Source organism: Populus euphratica, unplaced genomic scaffold, assembly GCF_000495115.2.
Source record: "Populus euphratica unplaced genomic scaffold, PopEup_1.0 scaffold250.1, whole genome shotgun sequence".
Taxonomy (NCBI): domain Eukaryota; kingdom Viridiplantae; phylum Streptophyta; class Magnoliopsida; order Malpighiales; family Salicaceae; genus Populus; species Populus euphratica.
This window is the reverse complement of record NW_011500005.1, coordinates 586,860-598,416: the sequence shown is the minus strand read 5'-3', so window position 1 is coordinate 598,416 and position 11,557 is coordinate 586,860. Positions and strand designations below refer to the sequence as shown.

At 34.3% G+C, this 11,557-nt stretch overlaps 1 protein-coding gene across 4 annotated transcripts; it reads left to right on the top strand.

Annotated features, from left to right (window-relative positions):
* The first annotated feature begins 934 nt into the window (after nt 1-934).
* Nucleotides 935-9,050, top strand: LOC105141155 (sphingoid long-chain bases kinase 1-like). 4 transcript variants are annotated; one of them, XM_011048290.1, is made up of 10 exons: nt 935-1,096; nt 1,326-1,434; nt 1,614-2,091; nt 2,190-2,561; nt 3,002-3,095; nt 3,202-3,239; nt 4,604-4,750; nt 5,872-5,971; nt 6,902-7,842; nt 8,501-9,050. In XM_011048290.1, the coding sequence occupies exons 2-10, from the start codon at nt 1,367-1,369 to the stop codon at nt 8,648-8,650; spliced, it is 2,388 nt and encodes a 795-aa protein (XP_011046592.1). In that variant the 5' UTR covers nt 935-1,096; nt 1,326-1,366; the 3' UTR covers nt 8,651-9,050. The 4 variants fall into 4 exon arrangements, with proteins under 4 accessions (XP_011046592.1, XP_011046591.1, XP_011046588.1 ...); XM_011048289.1 differs by having other exon boundaries at nt 1,575-2,091; XM_011048286.1 differs by having other exon boundaries at nt 1,521-2,091.
* The last annotated feature ends 2,507 nt before the right edge of the window (nt 9,051-11,557 follow it).

The window sequence follows — 11,557 nt, the reverse complement described above, 5'->3', positions numbered from 1 at the left end:
CTTGACAAGATAAGTAAGAGTTATAGAACCAATATTCAAATCACCATCCAAGTATTTCAAGATGAAAGTGTTTCGAGGCCTATTATATCAGATATTGAAATTTACCTGAAATAGCATTTCATCCAAAGCAACCATACCACATGAATATTATTATTTTTTTGTCATGATAATGGATTATTTTTGTTTTCCTCATTTGATAACAAAAAAAAAACTAAAAACCATTAAAAAACTAGCAGGGCTCCTCTTTTACTACCACGATATTTTTCATTGAAAATTGAAAACAATGAAATGACCCATTTGTTTTTTTTTAAATCAATAAACTTGCTATTAAAAGAAATAAGATATTTGTGCAATGGTTTATTATTTATTAATTATAGATAAATTGATTTTTAAATATTATTAAAGTACAGTATTTTTTTTATTTTTATCTTAGCTTTTTAATTATAATCAAAGGATAATTTGGTGATTCAATAAAAAATAACCATTATTTAAAAAAAAATAATGATTTGTGCATTGCATACTTAATTAATTGAGAATTAAACTTCTTAATTTAACATCTTGATTAAACTTTTTAAAAGAGCTCTAATTTAAAATTTTATGTATTATAAATTTAAAAAATTAATCATGTTTTAAGAGATTCATTTGAGTTTATTTCATATAAAAAAATTATATTTTTTCAGTTTCATAATTATTATTCAAATTAAATATTAAATCCTTGAAATGAAATTCAATATTATAAAAAAAAATAAAACAACCATCATCAGGAGATTATATGAACATTGTAAGATTAAGCCCTAAATATTACAGGAAATGAAATGAAAGATGGTGAAAAAAATAATAATAATAACTGCAGTGCCATATCACTGGCACGGAAGTACTGTAGAAAGAAAAGAGTGATATGAGATGAGGCCGAGACATGGGGGCCCAAACCCCTCTTTCTAACTTTGAATGAACGAACCAACGAATGAATCTTCCTCGTCCACCTCATTCTCACCAGCTGCAAATTGCTTCATTTTCATCTGAGACGAGATGAGAGCGCATCAGCTAGAGCCTAGACGAGGAGGACGATCTCACCGACATCTATCATCATTCCACGGTAATTTTTTCCTTCCTCCTCCTCAACCTAGACGAGGACGATCTCACCGACATCTATCATCATTCCACGGTAATTTTTTCCTTCCTCCTCCTCTTCTCCTTCCGTTTTGTCGCCCATAATTTGTTTATTTATTTATCATAGACAATTTCTTTCCTATTCGAATCTAATCTCAAAAGGTAATAAAAAGAAATAACAGCCCAAGGAATTGAATTGAATTGAACTTTTGCAGGCTGATCTGGTCATTTCCCGTCTGGATAGTGCTTTTGATTGATGCCGTTTATTGTTGTCAAAATTGGATTGTTACCACCACTACCACAACCGTATCGCTTCCAGCTCATGTAAGAGAGTGTGGGATGTCATTTTCCTTGCTTTGATTTTTTATCAATTAATTAAAATTGAATCAAAATTTGTTGGAGGTTTATAGAGGTGTCATCAATCCCCTGTCTTGCTGTGTGTCTTTTTTTATTACACGACGCAGAGACATGCACCAGGGTAAGACTGGGAGTTTTGTGTCCAGGAATAATCCGGGTATTAATTCCAACCCTACTACTGCTCCTGTTAACAACACTAATAAATCTCAGAGGAGATTGAGCTTGTGCTCTCAAATAGCCACGCACTCTTCCCCAATTGTTTTCCCTGAGAAACAGAAACGCAGCAAGAAGCTCAAGGCTGCCTCTTCCAATTCCAGGAGTAGTACTGAGGCCGTTGCTGATGACCCGTTTCCATTCAACCAACCCAAGCTTGATGAGCACAGAATAGACATAGGTGGAGGAGCAGCTGCAGGAGGAGATGAAAACTCTGATTTGTTAGGCTATGCTGTCTTATCTGGGAAACTCATTTTGGATAAAAGAAACACCTCTTCCTCTTCCTCCTATCATACCAGTACTACGAAAGATCAAGCTGACGTCACCAACCAGCAAGCAGTTGATGCTAAGCTTACAAGCAAAGCTTTGGTTTGGGGTTCTCATATGCTCCATCTTGAGCATGTCATCTCGGTAATATTGAAATTTCATTCCCCAATTTTTTTTTAAACTATACTCAAGAATTTACCATCGAGAACTTGAGCAATGATCCCCATGCATGGCTTTGACAGGTATCATACAATGTTGGTCTCAGACATTTTACAGTGCATTCTTATCCCATAAAAAAGAGCTCTTGTGGGCTGTCTTGCTTTATGAAGCCTAAAAGAACTCGCAGAGACTACCGTTTCTTGGCTTCTAGCGTGGAAGAGGCCCTTCAATGGGTTGGTGGATTTGCTGATCAGCAATGCTATATTAATTGTTTGCCCCATCCCTTGGCTTCATCGAAGAAGCAAGCTTCTTCTGAGTTACTTCCCACTGACCCCCCGCCTGAACTGCTCTTCAAGTGCAAGAGCCCTCCCAAAATGCTGGTCATATTAAATCCACGCTCGGGGCGCGGTCGTTCAACTAAAGTTTTCCATGGAATTGTGGAACCAATATTTAAGGTCTTTTCTTGATTTTTGCTCTCGGTTTTCATGTAATTGCCAATGCAATGATGCACAAAGCGCGATTTCATCCATCTCAACATGCCAATGAAAGCATGAATCACCTCTCGGATGTGTTTGGGGTTGGGGCGTGGTTGGGTTTATTTGGTGGGACCCGCAAAAAAACGTAACAAAAAGCATGTATTTTTAGCTTTAGTGAGGTGTGGGTTGTGTTTTAAGGGGATTGTACCTGCAAAAAAAAACTCAACCTCACCTCACCATATCTCAATCCCGAAGTACAACATGTGTACTGGATATTCCTAGCTTTTCTTGTCCAACTTATTTCATGTTTCTTTTCTGCTAAGATATGATCCTTTTCCGCTCCTTGCATTACATCAGTATGCTGATAATGTATGCATGCTTTGCTCTGATATATATTGATGTCAATAATTTAATGACAGCTAGCGGGGTTCAAATTGGAGGTAGTCAAAACAACGTCTGCTGGCCATGCTAAAAAGCTTGCTTCAACTGTTGATATCAGCACTTGTCCTGATGGTATTATTACTCAATGCATCGCCTGATAACATTTTGCATTTATGTTTTGCTTACCCTTTTTTATGATCTCTCTCATCTTTATCCTGACAACTACATATTCTTCCAGGAATTATATGCGTTGGTGGTGATGGAATAATTAATGAGGTAAGTCTTTTACCACTTCAGGGGAATAACCAATTTTAATTTCTTGTTGCTGAATGTTCAGATATGCATATAGTTTAATGTCACACTGTAGAGTACTATGCTCTCCTACACAGATGTCATTGAATCATGCCATGCTTTTAGCTTGGATTTGATTTATTGACCTTCACAGTTACTTTTCTCGATTTAATAGCAAGTTTTGAAGAATTTGATAAAAGAAACTAGATTTGTTTGAGAGGAAGAGTAAATAGGTTTGGATCTTTGTGATAGGAATGCGTTATTGAATGCAGTCAATTTTGCATTCAATACTTGTTAACAGAGAAAGATTTACATCATTCATGGAAAAGCTGTCCTGCATCAAAACATGTCCAATACTTATGGGAACAACTGTGTCTGTGTGCTGTACATCAAGAAGCAGACCTTTTTCAATGATAGTTTGGGCCTTAGTTTATATTGTTGAAGTTTTCAAGTTGCCAGGTTGGTTATAGGTTTTGGTTTTTTCATCAAAATCAGCTGCATTTAAGAATTGAGGGCAATGCATAATAACAAATTTTGTGACAGCTTGTTGTATATAACTATGTAGATGTGAAAATGTTTTATCGTGTTAAAGAGACAGGTCTGGTCTGGATTAGTTATTTTGTTGGAGAATGGGACTGCTCACTGTTATATATCAATCGTCATCCAAGCATGCTGATAAAAATGCCTATAGTTGAAGAGCAGAGAAATATTGTTAAATATTGGTGAGCAATACAAACACTGTTGAAGTGAAGGGAACTAAGACTACACAATTACACAGAAATTGTAAGATTTTTTGGGGATAAAGGAGAGGAAAATTTTGCATGGCGAGGATGGTTTCATTTATTTGAAATTCTATACTGTACTAGTCAGTCCTTCACTAGCTTGACTTTTGCTGTTTATGCAGCCCTGCCAGGTTGCCCCAAATTTCTGACACTAATTTACCTATTCATTGATTGGAGGATACACATCCATGGAGATCAGGAGATCAGGTCTCCCTCCTTGGCCCCTGCCTCCATCTTTGTCATGCATTCACAGATGCATGCACTTTTGCAAGTGATCAAAACCCACAAATAATGCCCCCTTCCCTCTCTGAAAGCCAAACTTAAATGCTAAGATTCATTTTGCTAGCAAATGCTTTACCACATCTTCAGAATTACTTGTTGCAAAAATTTGATTGCTCTTATAAGGAGTATCTGGGTGGTGTTCTATGAGAGCATAATGACAATATGTGATGGCTTGCATGCATGCGTCTCTGTATATTTATTGTGTATTCACACTGAATCATAATACTCTTGATGGTGGTCTGTTTCTGCTTGTTGAACAAGTTATTTTATCTTGTAATCATGCAGGTTCTAAATGGTCTGCTTATTAGGGATAACCAGAAAGAAGGAATTTCGATACCAATTGGAATTATACCTGCTGGTTCAGATAATTCACTTATTTGGACTGTTCTAGGGGTTAGAGATCCAATTTCAGCTGCCATATCTATTGTGAAGGTAAATTTTTTCATAAAAATGTGTAGAGAATCATGTTCGGAAATGTTTTGATTAGTCTATCATAGATGAATGCTGTTTCTGAAAATCCTGAGTCAAAATTGAGACTGTTTAACATGTATGATTTTTCAGTATGAAAGTCGTTGATCCCTTGGGGGTGGGCCTACCGTGTGTGTGTGTGTGTGGTTGGGGTGGGGGTGGGGGGCATCGCACTAGGCTTCTGAGGGAGCGCAATTCTATACACAAGATTGTGGTGGTGTTTTCTTGGACACTGCTTTGGTGGTGTAGATTAAATTGAGAAGAAAAATAGAAAAGAAAAAAGAAAAAAGGGAGCAGAAATGAATGCTCAGAACTGTCCTGAATTTTGGTTGCTTTCTACTGTATTTTTTGAGCCCATGCTTCCTATATTAGCATATCTAAGATGAAGAAACATACTCTTTCCATCTCTTGAGGCTCCTGTGACCAGCCATGAAACTGGAGAGTTGAACTGGATCATTCACACTGGGCCAGGAACATTCTGTAGCATGCCATCCAGGGCAAGACATTGGGATTCAGATGGCATGTGATCCACATTAGTTCCTGATGTGCTATAGAAAAAATGAGGGGAAGTCAAATTCCTTTTTGTCTCAATGGTGCTTGAGATGATTTATTGAGAATTTGCATTTACTACTGGAAGGTTGTTTGGACTTTTGTAATTGATTCTATAGTGAATTCATCCAATTATTTTAACCAGAAGCCTATGCATTGTTTCTCCGCAACTTGTGATTAGTGGAATTGATATTATCTTAGTCAAAATGGAGTTTTCACGTTGCAAGATCATTGCTTGTTTTGTCAGTGAAGCAAGCTCTACCTTTCTCTTTAAAAGCTCTTTTGTGAAGCCTTGCGCCTCAGAAAACAAGTTAAGAAATTGTGTCAGCTTTTTAGTACTGATATCACCTTCAAACTTATTGACTGAAAGGCTGCTGTTTTCCGCACACATGCACGTGAGTGTCTTCATGGGTGCATTAAGTCTGAAATTGTGATGTCTAATGAAGTTCTTTCCTATGAACTTCTATATTTGTGAAAATTCCACTTCATGGCATGCCTAGTGAGCTCACCATAGATGTACTTTTTGTTGGTTTCAGGGGGGTCTTACTGCTACAGATGTTTTTGCTGTCGAGTGGATACAGTCTGGTGTTATACACTTTGGAATGACTGTCTCATATTATGGCTTTGTCAGTGATGGTGAGTTCACAATGTTGCAATTAATCATCAAACAACCACTGAAAATTTATAGGTTTAGCTTCTTATTGCCTTTGGAACCATATATTTGAACTCAAGATCCTTAAACCAATCAACCTTGCATAACTGTTTTTGGTACAAATAAATGTTCCACGGAAACAAATATCCATGTGAAGTAATTGATGTACAAGTGAAAGGGAATTGGTACTTTTGTTTCTTTTTCAAGATTTGTTAAAAGGTCTTTCACTGTGAATTCAGTTCTATGAGATTTGATGCAATAAATCATATATTCATGATTACTTAATAAAATCTACAAAATGCTACCTCCTTTGGGTTTTAAAAAATTTGTGGCGGTGTTTATATATATTTTTCCTTTCATTTTGATGCCACAATCAAATAATCTTATGAGCTTTTACTCGCAAACAAGATTAGATATTATAAGTCCTGGTGTTACAACACTTGTACATCTATTTTTGTTCAAATGTCCACGAGCTTTGTTTTAATGTTTGTAGTAATAACAATACTGGGTGCGTGCTTCGATGTTTGAGACATATTTGGTAAGTGCTCTGGACTAATAATATCCAAGAGGTAGTAAACATTTTGATTTGTTATTGTGAGAGTCTATCCAAGAGATAAGAAATTGTTATGGAAAGAAAGGATACATTTTAAAAGGTCTAGGATAAGTGATCCCATCCTATAACTTAGAGGCTACATTGGATTGCACTTTTCCAGTTATCTGTTAAATTTAGTGAGTAGCATGAGCCATTGGCTGATCTTTGTTTCTTTTGCCAGTTGTTGTATTATTTAATATTTTGACCTTTACAGACTGTGGACAGAATGTTTCTGTAATGGACACATGATGGTTGAGATACTTTTTGAATTTTAATATGCATGATAGAATTTTTTATCATTCACTTCTTATTTCATGTGTAGTGTTGGAACTTTCTGAGAAATATCAGAAACGCTTTGGTCCATTGCGATATTTTGTTGCTGGATTTCTCAAGTTCTTATGCTTGCCAAAGTACAGCTATGAAGTGGAATATCTACCTGCATCAAGAGAGGACAGGGATGTAAAACAGTCAGCTGAGAGAGACATGGTTGACATGTCAGACATGTACACTGATGTGATGAGGAGATCTAACAAAGATGGCATGCCCAGAGCCTCTAGTTTATCAAGTATCGACTCAATAATGACTCCAAGTCGAATGTCTGGAGGGGACTTGGATACAACCTGCAGTAGCACTCGTGCTAGCACTGAACCATCTGAGTATGTGCGTGGCTTAGATCCAAAAGCAAAACGCCTGTCATTAGGGAGGACAAATGTTATGGCAGAGCCAGAAGTTATTCATCCACAATTACCACTGTCAACAACTCCAAACTGGCCAAGGACTAGGTCAAAGTCGAGGGCCGATAAAGGATGGACAGGATTAACTGCTACACATGATCCTTCTCGATGTTCCTGGGGAAATGCCACACCAAATGATAGAGAGGATATATCTTCAACATTATCTGATCCTGGTCCAATTTGGGATGCTGAACCAAAGTGGGATACTGAACCTAATTGGGATGTTGAAAATCCTATTGAATTGCCAGGGCCATCAGATGATATAGAAGCAGGAATGAAAAAGGAAGTCATTCCTAGGTTTGAGGATAAATGGGAATTTAGAAAGGGACAATTTCTTGGTATCATGATTTGCAATCATGCTTGCAGAACTGTTCAGAGTTCTCAGGTGGTAGCACCGAGGGCTGAGCATGATGACAGCACCATGGATATGCTCTTAGTTCATGGTAGTGGGCGACTGAGGCTACTGAGATTTTTCTTGCTATTGCAGATGGGTCAACATCTTTCTCTACCATATGTTGAATATATTAAGGTATGAGCAGGTACCACTAATGATTCTTTTGCGTTCATAAAATGAAGCAGCAAATTGAGTCTAGGTAATTGCATTATGGTTGTCAATGATGTTAGTATGTATTTTGCCTAGGGACTTTAGATGACTGAAAAAATTTCTAGTTTGAATCTTGTTTTTCTATGGTGGCTGTGCTTGTCCATTGCTTTTTTTTGTTGCTGGGTTCATCCAATGCTCTTATTTGAGATCAGAACAGTGTGTTACACTGCCCTGCCAGTTTGTTCACATTGTTGTTATTTTGGAGTTTTTATAGGATCTGTTATTCAAGTTGTTCTTTTAAGAGCTGTGTCTGAAACACCAATCATCAAGTTGATTAATATTTTTGGAACTATATCATACATGCTGTGCTCGGCTGAATTTTGTTTTTTTTTTTAACCAACTATGTAGGTAATCAATCATCAAGTTGATTAATATTTTTTTTATCAAAAGGCTGCTTGCCAATATTTGTCCTGACTATGTAGGTAATCCTGCTCAGAGATGCAGAGAGGTAGAGGGTGTTTTCAAGCATTCATGTGCATATACAAGAAATGCACCCATTGGGTGCTGCATGTTTTAGTAGGCAGCAAGGGTCATCATAAATTAATTAAGTTGTCTTGACACCATCTAGTTTAAACTTCTGCAGGTAAAATCTGTGAAGATAAAAGCGGGGAAGCACACACACAATGGTTGTGGAATTGATGGTGAGCTCTTTCAACTTAATGGGCAGGTAATATCGTCTTTGCTGCCTGAGCAGTGCAGACTCATTGGCCGGTCCCCAAAGCATCCCATGTAACAATCATTTAATCATGCCTCGCTCTACATTTCCTTGAAAGAAAAGGGGACTTCACTCTCTTTGCGAGTTGTGGTTTTGATATATGCATAGATCCTGGAACCAGAGAAGAAAAAATTGTGGCCTTTTTTTTCGTCTTTTTTTTTATTTTTTTTATTTTTCATTTGAAGCCCTATCACCATTGAGTCTTGAGATCCCTGTAAATTTTTTGTGCGGTTATGTGTATTAGTTGCTGCTTGTTTATTTTATTATGTCCTTTTAGTTTGCCCATATACGCTGCCCACTTTCATTTGTTGGCACGAGGTGCTTCTTGTATTGGAAAACACCATTCCCTTTCTTCTGTGATTATAACCGAAATTGTTCATGTCATTGTGATATTGTAAAGCATTTGGTTCTCTTTCCACTCCGATTTGTCAGATTGCTTGCTGTGCGCAGTGCCTTTCCATGTTCACATCGGGATAAGAGGGCGTGCTCTTTTTTTTTTCGGCGGTTGAAAAAGGGTAAATTTAAACCATAATTATTAAATCTAGATTGGTCTGGCAGGTTAATTTGATGATTAAACAGGTCTGAGTTAGGAGATAGATTGGTAAAATAAATAAATAAAACCTTGTTAAAACCTGATCGGTTTAATGAGTTGATATATATATATATATATATTAACTTTACTTTCAGCAAAGCAAAAGGAAAAAGCCATGCAATAATTTCTTTCTTTGCAGTTTGAAAAAACAGGAGATATGTATCTTAGAAACGTAATTCAAGTGGATGAAGCCATCGCTTTCCTAAAATTTTCAAGGAAAAATCATGTATTCTTCTAATTTTAAATACTATATTCTTTTAATTTTAAATATTGCTCGTCATGTTTAAATAATTGAGAGTTTACTATTAATATTTGGATTTAAAACCTATCATGTTATGATAAATTTCTAAATATTATCTTAGCTAAATATTTGGATTGGTGGCATAGCTTTGAATTGTTTTTTTTTCCGAGTTTATGTTGGGAATCCTAGGAATTATAAGGAGAACTTGTGTTTAGACTCTGAAGCAAAGTTGATGTGTTTAGACCTGGTTCACTATCCATAGCTGTTTTGGGGGATCTTGTAGCTTTATTAAGGCTGTGTTATTATACTGTAACACCTATGCAGATTTTGTAAAGTAGTATTTACATATTTTTTTTAACTGTGTTTTGTAAAATTTTATTTATTTTTGCATTTTAAAAGAACTTTTAAAAAATATTGAAAATTTTTTATTTTTTTCTTTGCTTCAAATTGATATATTTTTTATATTTTCATATCATTTTAATCACTGATATCAAAAATAATTTAAAAAAAAATATATTTTGATGCATTTCCAAGTAGAAAATATTTTAAAAAACAACTACAATCACTTATATAAAACATTTTATACATGTTTTTTACTGTACATAAACTTCAACTATAATTTTTACTAAATATATATTTAAAGTCAACTAACCACAACTAATCATATATTTTTTAAAATTATAACCATAAAAACTATCCAAAACACAAACACCTAAAAAAACAGTAGCATATAAAATTAAAATTGGGCTGATTTTATTAAACCCAAGGTCTGTGATAGGCTTGATGAGCGTGTATGCATGCATCCGAAGTATCAAGTAATAAATCATCTATTTTTGGTTTATTAAAAAAACCTAAAAGCAATTAATAAAACATTTTCATGTTCATTGAAACATTGCAATTATATTTATGCTTTTTAAAAAAAATTAACAAACTTGAGATGAGAATGTCTTTTCTAAAGAATTTATTGAGCATTACAAAATTAATTTAGGATACATTGGTTTATATATTTTTTTTAGCACAATAAACTAATATTGTTGTCTTTAAATTCAAAGAAATGCATAGCTTTCACCTGATGGTTTTTTTATCTCTTCAATATTTCTCGCACAACTAAATTATGTTAATACCATTAAAAGAAAAAAAAAACATTAGAATTTCACAAAGGGGTATTTTTATTTTTCATTTTTTAAAACAATGAAGTGACACGATTGTTTTTAAAATTTTTTAAAAAAAAATTTGGTTCCAAGGACATTTTATTGTGGTGGTTTTTTTTTATTGTTGTTTGTTATTACTATTTCACTTAGAGATTATTTGATAATTTTAAAATTTTAAATATTATTAAAAAAATTAATACGTCAGCGCGTGATGACTCTTAAACTCTTTAGACATCACGTGTGAGACTATATAATTACAAAACTCCACTGTATACGATAGTGTTTGGACCGGTGTGTACTCCTCTTCATGTTAGTAGGGGCATGTGCACACAACAGAGATGCAATTAAACTCTAGAGATTTTTTTTTTTCTCTCTTTTCTCTCTCTTAACCAAGAAATTCATACTAGTTGTTTCAAAAATTGATTGTGTTCTCTGATTTATATTTATATTAATTCTGATTATTATTTTTTATTTCTATTTGTTTTGCTTTTAGTGTTTTTTGAAACTTTTTTATTAATTTCATCCCTATTTTTTTCAATGTAGTCCTTATTTTTTTGATTGCTCCTTTTTTGTGTTTTACCATTTTCTTATTATTTTTTTATATTTTGTTTAGGGTCCTGATTCTTATTTTTTTATTGCTATTTTTATTATTATTTTCTTGATTGTTTTTTTATTTTTTCCATCAACATTTTATTTCATTTAATTTTTTATTCAATTTTAATTCATTCTTTTGATTTTTATTTTTTTATTCTTTTCTTATTTTATTTTATTTTATTTTTTTAATTTAGCATCTCATCATTTTTTCATTAAAAACATAATATACAGCAATCAAAATATTAAACTTTACTTCATGATTTTTTTCTTGTCTACTTTTCTATAAAGTAATCTTGTTCAACTTGAATCCAATTTAAGTTAGGTTTTTTTAGGTCCTTTATTAAAAA

Coding starts and splice junctions, on each gene's coding strand:
- LOC105141155 (XM_011048286.1), top strand. CDS start 1,367: ATGCCGTTTATTGTTGTCAAAATTGGATTGTTACCACCACTACCACAA. Junction 2,092..2,189: donor ATCTTGAGCATGTCATCTCG/GTAATATTGAAA, acceptor TGGCTTTGACAG/GTATCATACAATGTTGGTCT. Junction 7,843..8,500: donor CATATGTTGAATATATTAAG/GTATGAGCAGGT, acceptor AAACTTCTGCAG/GTAAAATCTGTGAAGATAAA.